The 17322-nt window shown below is 37.7% G+C and overlaps 1 protein-coding gene across 1 annotated transcript in view; it reads right to left on the reverse strand.

Moving 5' to 3' along the window:
- Window positions 1-525: 525 nt before the first annotated feature.
- LOC139713375 (uncharacterized) overlaps window positions 526-17322 on the reverse strand; it is a gene marked incomplete at its 5' end in the record, with an annotated part of 32420 nt that continues 15623 nt past the window's right edge. The window contains 4 exons of the mRNA XM_071625112.1: window positions 526-3139; window positions 3544-3685; window positions 4359-4464; window positions 11520-11578. Coding sequence (XP_071481213.1) covers window positions 2399-3139; window positions 3544-3685; window positions 4359-4464; window positions 11520-11578 — 1048 coding nt within the window. The remainder of the gene's footprint in view (window positions 3140-3543; window positions 3686-4358; window positions 4465-11519; window positions 11579-17322) is intronic.

The raw sequence follows: 17322 nt of genomic DNA on the forward strand, positions 1-17322 counted from the left end.
CTCTTAAAATCATAGTGTATCCTCGAGCTTTTCTGCATGCTAGATGAGCTGCTACCATGAACATATGTGTATGTAGGAACATGAAATATATATGCATATATGTACTGGTATGTATACATGCATTTACGAATGCGCTACCATGTATGCCAGCATGTATATAAATACATGTGTTTGTATGTATGTATGTGTGCATGTATATATGTTTATATGTCCTGAAAATAATCTAGAGTTGTATAGTATTTCTCATGGCAACAGATGAAAGGAACAACAATCCCCCCCCCCCCCCCCCCGATGCAACTAAAAGATATACTCTACTTTTCCTGTCGAGCATGCAGGTACGTAGCAACCTTGCTGTTATTATTGGTGCCGCTGCTTTTGTGTAGATCACACATTTTACAAGGTACCTTAATCTCTTTACTAGGGGTTTCTTCTCACCTACTCAAATGAGTTCTGTTTTCACAGTTGTAATGCAAGCTTGGACATCAGTCAATGTTATGTGGAGATCTCCACCCCCCCCCCCCCCCTCCGAAAAAAAAAAATAGTCCTGACAAGTATTACTCTCTTGTTATGCCACACAAAAATAGGTAGAGATTGCAATATCTGCTTTACATTACAGCATTTCTTGCATACCAAAACCATTTGCCAGTTCTCGACATGCTCTCTCAAATGGCAAAGTGAAAGTATTCGAAGTCCGTGGAGGTGTCGCTGACATTTTACATTGGCAGATGACAGAAAGATAGGAGCATGATTCATCGACTGCTTAAAATTCCACCCATGAATTGTCGGACAATGAAAGCAGAAAAATCCCATTTTGCAGCAGAGCAATCTACTCGTGTAATCTACATACGACCCTGCTTCAAAATAGATGGCTGCACTGACCAGAATACAGAATGCAAATTAAGATATCAGAGTACATGGTATAATGAATGATGCTAGTTAGATGGTGTGCATATGTGTGTGTGTGTGTGTGTGTATGTGTGTGTGTCATTGTGTGTTGTATATGTTTGTGTGTCTGTATGTTTAAGGTCAGAAAGATGATGTGATATACTGAAATGAATAAATTATCAGCGATACATATAATAAATAACAGGCGTGCAATCATACATCATATATTCTTTATATTTCGTCATATTATGACCATAACTTCTGATCAATTCTAGTTGCATTTGAGTTTGCGATGCAGTCCCCTATCCACTGTAGATGTTGGCACTGATTTTGCTGTTCGTATGTGCATGTGTGTGTTTGGATAGAACAGGGATTAAAGTATATGTTTGCTTTTAATTATTTTGATGGTTTGATTGCACTGATTGCTATTATGTGCACAATGACATTTTGCTGAGATATTCGCTTTTTGAACGAAATGATGAGATGTGTTTATAACAGGACATTTTTGAAAATAAATAAAGCGTTCTTTCAACATGTGCCTAAAAGTGATAATGATGCGACTATTTGAAGCCAGCCCATTTCACTGGAAACAGGACATACTTTTTCCAAGCCTTGGCTGCCTCTACCATCAATCACATGAGATTGATAAATGGAGGTATAGAATTTTGACATCTATGCCCAAATATGTGCAATGTCCAATCAATTAGCTTTTCATCCGATCATTTTCCTCTGAATAGTCTACTCCCCAGACACATATACCTTTCCCAAACATGCCAAGGACATCTATTGACATAGGGTTTCATTTGCTTGAACAATCTACACGTGGCAAAGAAATGGAGGAATTCCATGACGGGGCAAGCACTGCTATATTCTATATAGGAGATGCTGAAGTGATAAGGTCACACAACTTGTACAGAGTAAGAGGCCATTTCTGCATACATTCTTGCATCCCTCAACATGAACTCTTATTAGCGATATCTCAATTCTTCTTTTTTAAAGAAAAAAAATAATGAACAAGCTACCGGTAAGCGTATCATCTTCTCAAAAACGACTTGAAACATGTACATTTTCTGTATGTACATTAAAACGTCTGTCTTGATTGGCTGAGCATCGTACATTGTGTCTCAAATTTGGCACATGCCAGCAAAGTGTGCGCATGAATCAAGATAGTGCTACACATCTGATTGTCTTCATTGTCATAGAAACGACACTCAAGTCACGGATAGAAAAACTCTAGCATCTACACCCACAACTATGAGATACCTACCACGCAACTTTGTCTCCTATAGTCAATGCATATATTTTTCAGTGGAGAAAACTCACTACATATATTTTGTGAAGAAGTTCGACAGACTCATTAAAGATGAATCTCTCTGTAAACATGAGAGAAATTGACCACAAGTTGTCATGGTCATATACAATGCATAATAGAAGTGCAAAGATGAGAGACAATAAATAATTTGACGGTTATACAGTAAATAATATACAACATGTCATATGCTTCATGGACGCATTAAACAGCATGCGGTGGGCTACTTCTGTCAATGTCGTCCTCGTAACGGCTCCCGTAGTACACATCATTATTGAGGAAATCGTTAGGCACGTGCGACATGGCCGTGATGTTGATATCGGTGTGGAGGGGGTTTTCATGTAAGTGTCCCCGAACGACGGCAGGCGAGTGCACGGGAGATGCCGCATTCTGTGCATAGTTTGGTGTGAAGTGAACATTGGCGTTCACAACGTCGGCGCTCAAGTCTCTGTCGGCACCAGTGTCATAATCCTCGCCCGGCTGCGCAAGACGTGTCTCGATAGCGCATATCTGAGGGTTAGGCACGTCCACCACATCACCCGCCTCGCTGGAGCACTCGCTGTCTGCGTCTCTGCACTGATCCTCTCTCGGCAGCATGACGATGCTGGCGTCCTCACACGCCGCCGTGTCGCCGTGGTACTCTTCTATCCTGTCTGCCGGCTCAACGGCAGGCACCGCCTCGTAGCCCATTCTGCGTCTCTTCCCCGGCGCCGATCCCGGGGTTGACGCGTTCGACCGGTGGCTCGATGTGGAGTGATTGGAGTGAATGCTGGCTTGAGATATTTTGCGGGCGTGGCCGTTATGCATTGTCCTGACAGGAGTGACCTGCACGGGTGAGTTGCCATAGCGAACATCCAGGGAGTGGCTCCTCTGAGTGTGCCCTCCATGGAAGCTGCTGTCACTTTCCATTCTCAGAACCGTTGGAGGAGCAGAGGGTCTTCGTGGCTGCATGGGAACAGAAAACATGGACAAGTATGTGTGAAAATGTGTAGACTGGTGTGTTTATAGCTGATTCTAACAAACATTCACTTCAACAATTAACCTCTTCCCTCTGTCAAGCTCTGCTCAAGTCATCGTAGAGACGATTCCCATTATAACAAAGTCCTTGAAACTGACAGTTTTCTTTCGTTACGTTGAAATTTTGTTGCAGCCGAACAATAAGCAATTAAAAGATATAACTTTGGCCCAGATTTTTTAAAACTTCATCGTAACAAGATTTTGTTTCTTTTTTTTTCTACCATGTTCATTATAACAGGAGTGCACTGTATATTCTCGCAGGAATTTTCTATAATTGTACCTTATTTTTAGTCCTATCTAGCTGAAAGAATTAGAAAATCTGGCCTCCCTACCTCCATCTCGATGTCCCCTGCCGCAGTGGGCGAAACCCCCGCCTGATTATTTGAGTTCTGGTGGTGCAGATGGCCATTGTAGTTTGGCGGCCGCAGAGGGGCACGCTTCACTCTCTTCCTCCGCTGCGCCTCCTGGTAATTCCTAGAAAACAGAAGGTGGAGCAGACAAAAGGCAACATTTGGCATTAAAACATGACTACATCTGCCATCAGTTAGATGTCTTATTTAGGCTTAGAACCGAGTCCCAGATGTACATCCCAGGAGGAGACGTGGTATCTACAATGTTTCCCTTTAATCAGGTGTTAAAAAGGTACTTGGTGACACTGGGTAGTTATAATGGCAGGGCTCTCTGGAAGACCAGCATTGATAACGATGAAAAGGCTACCAGAGGTAGAAAAAGAAAATAATGATAATCATCTGCTCCGAAATTTGACAAAATCAATGGTTTCCTCCTTTCTTCGTTTTTATCATGCTCAGGCAGTTTCCATGCAATGAAGATTGTACTCAAAATAACTTCTGATAACCACACTAGGTATTAAAGTGTTCGCAATTGGGCAGCCATCTCTATAAATCATGTGCATCTCCATTGTTGACTAATCAAAATGATTGTGAGCCTGTTTTTGGAATAATCTCCTAGTGGTGTTTCTCACACCTCCCCCTCCTATTGGTTTGAGGTTTATTCATTTCCATTTTCAGTTATTTTATTCATTATTCACTGTCTATGTATACCTTTTAATTTTGTCCCTACGCAACTAAGGAACAGAAACCTGGACATGGGGTATGTAGCTGTCGAGTTTAAGGACAAATGAACTTACTTGTTCTTAATGTAGACGAAGACGACCAGGAGAAGGACGACGAGGAGACTGAAGAAGATAACGGTCAGGGTGACGATCACCTTCATTGAATTCTCCTTGATGCCTTCTGAGAAAGGAATAGTTGAGTACAACTGTCAAACTTGCATTGGGGGTTTCTTTTACATAAAAAAGAACATTGTGAGACAAAGGCCATGCTCAGCTGCTGTTGGTCATTTTACATGTATACTTTTCAGCTACATATATGCGTAGGAACAAATTTTCTTCCTATCTGCCCATCACTTGTGCTGACCGGTGCAGATGACGCAAGTTGTCAGTTGAGCTTATCAAATTAAGTTGAGTGTTTGCATAAATTAAAGTCTGTCAATTGAAGCTGCCAATTATTCTCACAATGCATCATGAAAGCAATAACATGTATGATGTCGATATCATCAGAAAAATGAAGATGGATTACCGGTATCCATGTATTTCCAGGTTGAAAGCAAGAAAGGCATTAACTGTCTACAACATTTTAATGCCCTTCTTCCATTCCACCGGAAGAAAAGTATCACAGTATGACAAGTATACGACACGAGAGGCGAGGTGATAACAAGCTGGCTGTGACATCAGGTGCGTCGCCATGACAACATAGATGGACTGGTGGGAGACCCATTTCTCGGCATATATTGCATTTGCGCCGGCCTTACTAGAATTTCCTGATCCTTATCAGAATTTTGGCATGAAACACCACTGAGGTGTGAAAATTTCATCTCCTCAAATAAAATCAGGGCCCTTGTGCAAGATTTTTCATTTTGTTGTTGTTGTTGCTGTTCTATCTCAATATACGCCTGAGTGCATCGATGATTTTTTACATTTTTTTTTTTATTTGAGCGTGTGGTTGTCGCAGGTGGCAGATGGTCACAGACAACTTGTGTAAAGAGACCATTTCAAGCAATTGTCTTCCAGAAGGCCACTGAAAGGACAAATTTTGATTTAAAACTGATTTGCAAATAGAATACGTATTGAACTTAGAGGTGAGACTGCTTTATTCACATCACTTTTCATTTCATCTCAGATATGATGATGCCATAAGCCTCCAATAACTGATCAATTCTATGTAAATAACCAATGCTATATTTCTGATCACCACAAAGGCTCATCATGTGTAACATATATTTAATACATTTTGATATATTCTCTGCAGATGTTTCATTTTTATATCAAACTTGAGGAAAACTGCTGAATAGCCATGAAAGAGTGGTGCCATGGAGACTGAATGCTAGTATTAGTGATCTTTAGACAACTTCCATCCTCAATATTTGCCTTTTGAAAGACATCGCTGGAAATGGTTACAACAGAGAATTGTCATCAAATATAATTTTCCTCACACACTGGAGAATATCACAACATTAAAACAATAAGAACTTCAAAGTCTCAAAAACAGCAGCCGGTCAGTGATATCATGGCAAGTGATCGATAGAGGTGTGTCTCTAGAAAGATTTGTGCCACAGCAATATTTAAGCTGGGATTTCTTTCCGTTTTCCCATGATGCAATACAGGGACATCATTTCTAGCCATTACCAGTCTATTTCTCTTGCAAACAGCATTCCCCCTTTTTTGTTTTTCTTCTTCTTCTTTTTTGGAAAATAAACTGTGTCTGTTCTTCTGTTTTGCCTTGTTTGCGACACCAAAGGTGCATTGTTTCAGATTCCAGAAAACTTACACTTCAATCTTTGTCATGATTTCACCACCTCTGGGCTTGACATCAAGTGCATAATCATTAATAATGACATTTTTTTTTAAAATCCATCATTCATTTATGTAAAATTTTCTGCACAACCTGCAAAACAAAGGATAGACAAATAAAACATATATATTTAAGTCCGATCCACTGTGTCCTTGCATTGGAGAAAAAAAGAGAAGATGGAAGACAAAAGAAATGGAAGAAGAAGATCAAACTGTGACTCAGAGGAAATGTTTGATGCATTCATTACGGTGGAGGGGTCCAGTTGTGGCCGAGTCCATGTTGCTGCAGTCCTGAAGTATTTTTTTGGCAAGGGGACTGAACTGGGGAATGGTGCCACAGGAGGAAATTGAAGTTTCCGCGATTGCAGCAATTGCACCTCATGGCATATTGACCTACGACCAAACATCAACACATTTGTCATGCCATTTGCTCCGCACAACGTCAAACAGTCAACAAAATACTGAGACAGTATATGATCTCCTTTGGATGGCATTTTACAGGTACTTTCCTTTTTAAATAGTAATAGTTTTATCAAAATCTTCCATCAGGTTTCTTTTCATGGTCGGATGTCATACGATCAGTCACTTGCTTTCACTGATTGTGGGAAATGAAAAAGCTAAACATGGATTTTATCCTCAGATATTGTATGGACAAGTTTTAGAGCAACAAAGCTAATTTACCTTTATAAACATGTCAGGAACCCCTAAAGATGCCTTGAATAATTCTTGAATATACAGTGTAGTTGGAATTAAAATAGTCACTGATGCTAGTTTCCAATTTAAATGACCGGGAGCAGAATTGGAACCTTTTTCTGGTTTGGGCATCACTGTTTTTGTTATCTACTCAAATAACACTTTTTTTTCTACTAGTAAAAATGTGCCACAACATGACATTTAGTTTCTGCTTGACATTTTATATGATGGATATGTGTACAATAGAGTAAGCTGTCATTTGAGCCAGAACTGTTGCCCTAATTTTTATTTTATTTTCTGGAAAATAATTTGATCAATGTCACACTCATCTTCTGCAATCAGAGCCTAGTACTGTGAACAGAAACAAAATGCTACCGAAATAAGGCATGTGGAATAACAAAACCACCAACTGCCCCTATTCCAGTTGGATTGGTCATCAGGAAAACATTACATACTTGTACACGCATGATAACATTTTATTTACACAATATGCAAATCATGCGATTAATAGCTTTGGCATGCACACTGATACAGGGTAAATTGTCCAAACATTAGGAATTTGATTAAACTTAGTACTTACCTGAAACAGAGTAAACCACTCGAAATGTATTGTATTGTGTATGTAAATTGTATGATTGATGTTAACTTCAAAGACTAGAAACTCTTCAATTACCAGCACCCTAGTTTTCAAGTGGCCTGTATTTTTCCTTTTGTGATAATCTTGCTTCATTTAATAAAGGGATGGTATAGTTTTGGTTGAGATGGGGGATTCAGGTTTTAGCTTTTTGCGAGATAATCAGAAACCACTTATATGAAATACTAAAGAGCATACAATTCTAAGAGGAATTAAAAGTTTATTTGAAGGATATCTGTTTTGAAATGGCTGAGGTATCCAAACACAAAGTGGTCCTAATGAAAAATGGGTCCCACCTTTTATTAGGATCATGTTTTGTTTATGGATATCTCGTCCATTACAAAACTGATTTTTATCAAATAAACTTTTACTTCCTCTTAAAATTGTATGCTCTTTCATATTTCACAAATGGTTTCAAACTATCTTGCAAAAAGTTGAAATCTGAATCCCAATCTCAACCCACACCATACCCAAACACTTTAAATGATCACCCTATGCAGTATAATTTCCACACACGTACTGTATTTTGTTGTTAGTGTTTCACTGTTGATAAAAAGCATGCAAATGATTGAAAATCTTTAATATTGAGCACTTTTGATGTTGAAAATGTGAAGATAAGGTCTTTTCTTTTTTGTTCTGAAAATGTTTCAGTCCCACACAAAGATATCTGTGATGTTTGTGGCTTGATCTTTCGACTCTGTTCTGCACATCTGTTTTGTGTCCACATTAAGGAGCCTAGGCAGTGCCATTGACTGATTCTAATGCTTGACTAAGACATATAGCAGGGGCATGCACACTTTCAGCAACAAGCCTGGACCCCTTCATTAGTAATTTTTCAATCCTAATCATGCTGTAACCAGATTCTCCTACGAATAATAAAAATTGTCACTGACATATTACTCAGGCCATGTCATCCCCGTCAAACTTGTTTGCATTAACAAACGAACCAAGACACCTACTGGTAGTTCCCCTATAAAGAGCAGAATTTACCATTTGGTTTACCACGTCTAATGATCCAAGAATTTTGTTAGTGTGATGAAGTGAGCAATCATTGAGTGATCAAAGACAATATAGTATTAAGATATTATTATTATCATTATTATCATTATCATTATTATCATTATCATTATTATCATTATTATTATTATCATTATTATTATCATCATTATTATCATTATCATTATTATCATTATCATTATTATCATTATTATTATTATCATTATTATTATCATCATTATTATTATTATTATTACTATCGTTATCATTATTATTATTATTATCATTATCATTATCATTATAATCATCATTATCATTATTATTATTATTACCATTATCATTATTATTATTATCATCATCATTATTATTATTATCATTATCATTATCATTGTTATTACTATTATCATTGTTATTATCATTATCATTACTATTATCACTATTATTATTATCATTATTATTATCATTATTATTATTATCATTATTATCATTATTACTATTATAATTATTATCATCGTTATTATTACTATTATCATCATTATTTTCATACATGCCTGCCAAAAAGTACAAACATTTCAGAATTGCTCGGCATAAAGTTCTGATGAGAATGGATCCATTCATTTTGATTAGTTTGTCAATTTCCACAAAAGCTCTGTGATAAAATTCTCATCAATCAAATCATGAAATTGTATTATATCAAATAAAAAAATAACATGTATACACACAGAGTGTCGTTAAAACAAAGAATATGACAAGTTTTTACAGACTAAAGCAAGATTGATGACAATATTGCCCCTTTGACAGATGATTATGCGAAGTTATAACTTATTATCAGGAATGGCACTTGTAAGATTTGGACATACAATACATTTGAATGATTTCTTCCTTGTGTGTGTATGTGTTTTTTGTTATTCCAGTGAGAAACTTATGGAGACGGCTGAAGTGCTCTAGACCATGCATGCATGCTACAAGGCCACGGGTGGACATCATACAGTGATGCTGAAAATGTTTGGGAAGGGAGCAAGGTGTATGGAAGACTAGGAGCTGTGGAAGGGTGGAAGGTTTTATAGATTTTGTCATATTCACTCAGCCTTTTGCTGGTGCATATACAGATGGGTGTTGGTTGAATTTAACCCTGAGATGTACACCCAGTCATTTTACTTTTAATTGGAGTTGATCAGATCATGATCCAAAGGGATACCTGACTGACTTAAAACCACACTAAACATGAGCTTCTGATTTGGGGAATATAGACTGGTGGTAGACCTATAGCCACATCATGGCAGGCAGAATCACTTTTCAATTGAAACTATAGTTGTCGATGGGTATCACCTCCAATGGAAGGAGGTTGACTGTAGTGTGTCTACGTAAACTTAAAGATAATAAAAAGTTTTGGTACCTCAAAAGTGTCCTTGAATTTCCTTGCCTTAGTTTGTGTTTCAGGTTAAAGTACCTTTCATATAACTAACACTGTGAGACTTACTCGCCCAAAAGTGCTCTCATGTCTTAGTAATCATGCAATTAACTGCGACCAGCAGCCCCATACGCATAGCGACCAGCAGTCCCATACGCATAGCGTAATCGGGCTTCGCATTGTAGCATTCAGGATCATGACAGATTTAGTATCGCAGGGTAAATGTCAACTTCAAATCCCATAAATTCTTCAATTTGAAGACTTACCAATTAAGTTGAAGTATTGAAAACAGGCTTCGGGCAACGTTTGGTTCTGCCTATAGTCCCTTTCTGTTCAAATTGATGACTGAATGTGACTCGGTCGACAGGACCTTAGGAGAGCTACATACAGTACACTGAATACTACAGCCAGTGCCTGCGAACACATCATATGCAGCCCGCACACAAATTTCAAATCCATGAACGGACAAGATGTTTGTGTGCGCATGCGCTGGCCATAGTATCCAGTGTATGTAGCTCTCCCAAGGTCCTCTCGACCGAGTCACATTCAGTCATCAATTCGAACAGAAAGGGACTATTGGCAGAACCAAACGTTGTTCGAAGCCTGTTTTCAATACTTCAACTTAATTGGTAAGTCTTCAAATCGAAGAATTTTTTGGATTTTAAGTTGACATTTACCCGCGATACTAAATCTGTCATGATCCTGAATGCTACAATGCGAAGCCCCATTACGCTCTGTGTATGGGGCTGCTGGTCGCAGTCAGCTATGCGTACAATGGGCTGCACGCTGCTGGTCGCAGTCAGTGGTTTCGTACAATATTTATCGACGCTGGTCAGCGTCGGCTCTGGTACGAAACCATTATTGCATGATTACTAAGACATGAGAGCACTTTGGGGCGAGTAATTCTCACAGACAACGTACTTTAACCCGAAGCACAAACCAAGACAAGGAAATTCAGGGAAGCTTTTGAGGTACCAAAACTTTTTATTATCTTTAAGGTATAAGACATTTAGCATCTGAACAGATACAACATCTTACAAAGCCAACACAAGACAATTAATGCAAGTATATCATTCAAGCATGCAATACGGCTCAGTGATGCAGCATGCAATTAAGGGTTTTTTTACACTGAAAATTTCTGGACAAACGTTGTGAGTGATAACCCCGGCCCTTTGAATGAAAACTGTAAAGTAAAAGACATCAGAAAATGAAATAAATCAGATACTCCTGCAATATCCAGACGTGTGTATACCAAGTAACCAATGAGCCACATTTCGACCAAGGCAGAACATAGCTTTCTATGGGTGGGACTATGGGACACTGCCACCGAACCCTCCACAAAACATGAATGGAGCTGTGATAACGCTACGTTAAGTTGGGTTGCCTTTTTTTTCCCCTGTTTGTTTAAAGTTGTTTCTTAGTTCAGGTTTGAATATTTTAGAGGAAATATATAGTTTCATACTCTTTAATCAATCATCACTCCATTCTCGTTCTGTGAAAGGTTTACAGATTGTACACATGTTCTAATGGAAGAATGCTAGCTGCTCATGGTATGCAACTTGGGTCACGAAGGTCACGGTACATGTGTAAAGGGTATACAGAGACAGAGAGAATTAGGAGAGATAGAGAGCCGCAGGTCACATGGTGCTAGAGGTCATCAGGCCAAAGGTTACGAGGGGTCACAGGCTGGGTGTTGCCTACTTACTGTATGAACGATGTGGCCTTATAAACTGGCACCTGGAGCCGCCATAAGTTTGCAAACAACTGTACGAGAGAAAGATGACAAGTCCGGAAGGGGAGAGAGAACGGATATAATCACATTACTTGTTAGTGCATGTTAAAATAAAACAACTGATAAGTTCACAAACACGAGCAGAGGAGGGGAGGTGAATGGGTCATCGCAATTGGTCACCGAAAACCCGCCAGGATATATGAAGTCCTGCTTGATACAAACTTCTCCAGCCATTGGAGAACAATCCAAACATTTTCAAGAAGGGGGAGGGGACACTTTACGATGACCAAACCCTACCCTCCTCTCTCTCCATTCCAAAATGTTAAAAAAAAGTTTCCAGTGGTTGCTAAGTACTTACTTGGATCACCTACTGATGGTGGATTGCTAGTATCATATTGCCTAAATTTTAAGTCACAGCGAGGCGAGCCCCGGTATAGGTCAGGACAGCTGAAGGGTGTGGGAATAAAAAATAATAATAAAAAAAGGGACGGTGTACGCCACATGCAGGACATGACGTTCATGGGACGAGGGTGAGGGCAGGAAGGGGGGGCGGGGATTGGAAAGGTTGGGAGGAGGAGGGGGGAAATGGACGAAATGATGATGTACACACACGAGGGCGACATAGGACGGGCACAGAGAAGATGGAACACAGAGAGACGATGGACGAGCGACATGAGGACGGGTAGTGGAACGCACAGACGAGAGGTGAAGCAGGGTCCGGACACACGAGGGGGTAAACAAACACGGGAGAAAGAGAGAGAAAAGAAAGCAATAAAACATTGCACTGATGAGTTATACATATACAATGAAAAATAACTGAAACTGATCAGACCACAGAATCAATGTGACTACGACTTTCTCACGGTGATTTTTTAATGAAATATCTACATTATTCCTTATCATATTTTTGGTGTTTCAATCTTTATGACAGCAAAACAAGGCACTTTTACTTCAAAAGCATTCCTTTTTATTTCTGTATATTTTTTGTCACAAAGACAAAGATCCTCATAATATTGTCCTAGATTTGTCTATTATGTCGTCAAGAAAACATGAAAGAAGTTGGTACACAAATATCAGAGGAATTTTTTGTGGTCAAATATTTTATCACTAAAAGTTAACATGAGATATCTGTTATTCTTGCATTGTACTACATAAATGACACTCAACATCTTGTTTTTTGGCATAAGTCATTATGGTACCATTCAATCAATTATAGTTGTATTAAGGTTGATAATCACAAAATATTAGTTTTTCATATGGTTAGGCATATTCAGAGGCATTAACAAATGCTTTTGCTCACAGTTTTTCTCGTCAACTATTATGATGAATACATTGCAGTTTGGTCGAATAAATGGGAAAAATATATGATATGCAAAACTAATCTATGCAAAATTTGCTAGTGGTATGGCACTGCATGTGCATAAATTGTGTGTTTTTTTTATGAATTGCTTCAGGAATGCACACTAGAGAGCTGCAAATGAATGCGGATATATCTATTTTCACAGATTCTGTGGCGATAGAGTACTGAAATGAAATAGGATGGTGAAATAGCATAATATATATATAAACTGAAATTTAGCAAGGAAGACATCAAGAGCATTGATTAATATAGAATTGGCAGCAGTTAAACAGATGAAAAGATCAGAAAATCAATAAAAAAAGGATATCATTCCTTTCTCATAGCAAAAAAAAAAAAAAAAATGGAATAAAAAGTAGGAAACAGCCTTCATGCGTGTCTGTAAGCCAGGGAATCAAACATGAATAAAAGAAGAATGAATTGTTAAGAGATGTGAATTCATTATCATCATTCTCATTCCAAACAATACAAAGCATTCTTTCAAGACAGGCAATGATATGATATTGCAGTGCAAGAAAGTAGTAGGAGAGGGAGAGAAAGAGAGCAAGAAAGACACATGTACAACATAATAGAGGTATACACAGACGAAGTGTCATCAAGCAAGTTTATGACCATTCCCACTAACAGTGACAACCCATAACATTAGGAAAATTGCAAGATTTTGATGAAAGTTACTCGGCAGATATAGCCTACTAGAAGCCACCCGAAATATTGCCAGAAAAAAAAAACTGCCAACCACAGTATGATTTTTCTCGCCCCATACAGAGTTTGCTAAAACAAAATTCAATTAGAAAGATCATTGCAAAATAAATACATAACTGAATAAATAAACAAATAAATCTTGCCTTAAATTGGTTGACTTCCACTAGAATAAATGGTGGAATACCTCTTGGGGCTACACAAGAAATAAGCAGCTAGCAAGCCAGGCCAATTTCGCATCATTAAAATGAGGCCTGAGTACTGAGCCAATGAGGCGTGGGCACTTTGTTGGCAAAGAATCAGAATATTTCTCCATTACCGTAACTCTTTCTAGCCACTAGAATGAAAGGGTAAAGTGTCACAATTTTCTTAGCTGCTGTATTAGCCAATGAGAATGGCCTTCATTGAGGAAACAAACAAACAGACACAAATACAAACATATACACACACACACACATACAAACAACACTTCAAAGCAAGCAGACAGCTCGCAATACAGAGGGATTGAGGAAAGATTTGCTGGTGCAATGCAAAGATGCATTTTTTTTTTTCGACATTAGAAGTGTTGAAGTGTAAAAATGGGCATTCAGCATGCACTAATCTAACATTCAAATCATGAATAAAGGGCACAACATGCAGGTTAAAGGCTGTGGGTGTTATGAGAGCAATGGCTTTTGTTTTTGCTTTTTTTTTGTTGATATATCAGAGGAGCACACACAGAGATAAGTTATGAGAGAATTTAAAAGAGAGAAAGAGAGAGTACATTTTGAGGAAAAGTATGTAACATAATCTGGAAAAAAAACAAAAGAACTTCATGGGTAGACATACTAACACCATATGAGATGTGACAGATGTCATACAGATCATTGGAATAGACTTTGGTGATGCATACAAAAGGAGGAGAGTGTACTGAGGTCATAAAGATATCAATTATCAAAGACACTGGGTACAAACACTGCCCTCCTCTACTATCTACATCCAAAGAATGATATTTGTGATATTCCCATACAAAGCATTACTTGAGTTGAAGGTTTGTTCATGCTTTTTATTTCCCCTCAAAGCAAGAATCTCTTCTTTCTTTTCTTAAATCAGTGCCAGTAGAATCCTTTCGTATAAACCTTCCCAAAACTGAACTCTTTTGTTCTTGATGATAAATCCTGGAAAAAAAAAATACAGCACTGTTATAACTATGCTGCTCGAGTAACTAATGATATTAGTAATATTACAAACATTTCATATCACAAAAACATAGCATAGTTTAGACCAGGATGAAAATTCATGAATCAATGACAATCTACTACAATGTAGGACATGATACACACTTAAATGTTCCATATCGTCTACCAAGGTATGTTGCTTCACGACAGCTATGGTCCTTATATTCAATGATGCATGTTGTGGACAAAGTCTGCACATGACGACTTCAAAAGTATACACCATGAAGTGACATCATACTCACACACAAGTGGTTTCTAATCATCTCGCAATAATTTAAAATTTGAATCCTCCTACTCACCTAAAATCATATCATTCCTTTAATGTGTCATCAAAAACAATCCAACAGTAGCATATAATGCAGAGCATTTATAGGAAATAAACACTCATGTACCCTTTAATTTTCGTCAAACTCCAAGTACCAGGCTAAAGTATAGCACTTGACCTACCAACAAGAACTTGTAATTTCATTATAAGCAAAACTGTTTGATACACATACATTTCTGTACCATAAGATTTATCTACTCTGAAAGTGCAGATATTATATGACAGAAAGTCTAAATGGGCATAATATTTATCATGATGTATATCATATGAAAAATCAGTTAATCTGAAGAAAAAAAAAGTATGGACTGAAATGGACGGGGTTAGTAACTAGGACATTGTTGTCTACAACTCATTTCTAACCATGAATTATACAGATTTTGTGATAATGAATTGAGAAAAGTTTGTCGAGATATATGAAATTTATTTGATTAAATAGCTCTGCTGTCCAAAGGCTAAAATGACTATTTGTGACAAGCGAACAAGATTATTATGAATAAAAAATCATGTGACTGAGAAATATGACCTGCAATACACCTATTACATTAAAATTCTTGCAGTCCGACTGATAAATTTGCAATGAGAATAATATAAGTCCCAATAGATGATAATGAAGATTTCATACACACAAAATTATAATAATGCTAAAGCACATGTTATGTATATAAATGCATTTTATCTTACACTGGTACTTGAAACATTTATAGTACTGTAAGTATTGCTCTTCATTGTTAGAATTCCATGGTGAAAGTAAAGAGTTGCAATAAATAAATACAATATGATATAATCTCTTTAAATAAACAAATACAATACATCACAAGTTATGAGTATCCTGTATGTACTCAAGATAAATGAATGACAACACAAAACGTGACAGTTATCACCTCTCCATCATAAATCTGCCCCATTCCCCTCAAAATGAGACAGCAGTGGTATAAATTGGTTTGCACAAACTATTGCTGTCTGGGACCCATCACATAACAGACATTTACCGTTATTTGCTAGTGACCATAATTGCAGCTTTATGATGATGTCAAATGAATGAATATGAACATACTTCATATAATAAGCAATGATGACATGAGATGAACAACAAATGATTGATTTCAGGGTTTTTCCCATCATTTTGTTTTACATACCTTATGTCATACAATTGGAGGATATGTATTCCCTATATTTCTATGTAAGAATTGATGTCAAAATGTCTCCTGTTTAATATGCAACAAACTATGTAGCTCTGGTCTCTGCCTCAAAAAGACTTTCACAGTATTAAAACTGGAAAATACTACAAAGTACAGACATCGCCAAAGCAACTAAGACTCTAAAGAGTATTGTAACATGAAACTATTGCAACTTGTTTATGATGGGGGGGGGGGGTGGCTGGATCATCATTGTAATATCACTAATATACCAAACTTTATCAACTTGAATTATGTGATGTGAATGCAATGACAAAATTATTGGTATTGAATCAACATAATGAAATATCTGCATTATTACCTGATTCTCTTTTAAAAGAAGAATTCCCAATTCCTGCTACATGTAAGTGTGGTAAGATTGTGAATGATACAATGGCAAACATACATAAGAATCAACCACACATATCTCCCTTTTTGGGCTAGCATGTGGTTATAGTGTTTGTCTACTTAAGCATCAGGCAAAAAAAGAGACAATTTTTTCAATTTTTCTCAACTTGTTATCACATTCCAAGACCAGATATTTGTATTTCTCATTCTAAAGGCTCATGTCATTTAACTAGCAGTTGGATTTGAGCGAAACAACAAAAATCAGCTAGCTATGCACATGGCCGATGAGTATTCCTCCAATCAGATGGAAAAAGGATGGATTACAGTTAGTAGCCCCAAATCACACTCTCGATTAAAGTAAGCCCCCACCAGCACAGAGAACAGACCCATTTACCGCCCTACATTCCTACCACAGGGTGCCCTGCATACGCGCGAGCAACTAGATCACTTGCAACACTTCAATATTACTCTCGAATCATTGTTCTAAGTGCAGCTAAGCGCAGAAAGTGCTAGGGCAATGTTTATCTATGGAAGCCCCATCTTCGATACACCCAGCTTAGTTATCATACCTATGGGCAAGAACAAACATTTTATGGATGCAAGAACACGCGAGAGCAAAATGAGAGAGAGAAATGAGCAAAGATTTTGCTGGGAA

This window comes from Diadema antillarum, unplaced genomic scaffold (genome assembly GCF_040938485.1).
Source record: "Diadema antillarum isolate AM-2024a unplaced genomic scaffold, OU_Dant_1.0 seq00001954_RagTag, whole genome shotgun sequence".
In the NCBI taxonomy this organism is placed as follows: domain Eukaryota; kingdom Metazoa; phylum Echinodermata; class Echinoidea; order Diadematoida; family Diadematidae; genus Diadema; species Diadema antillarum.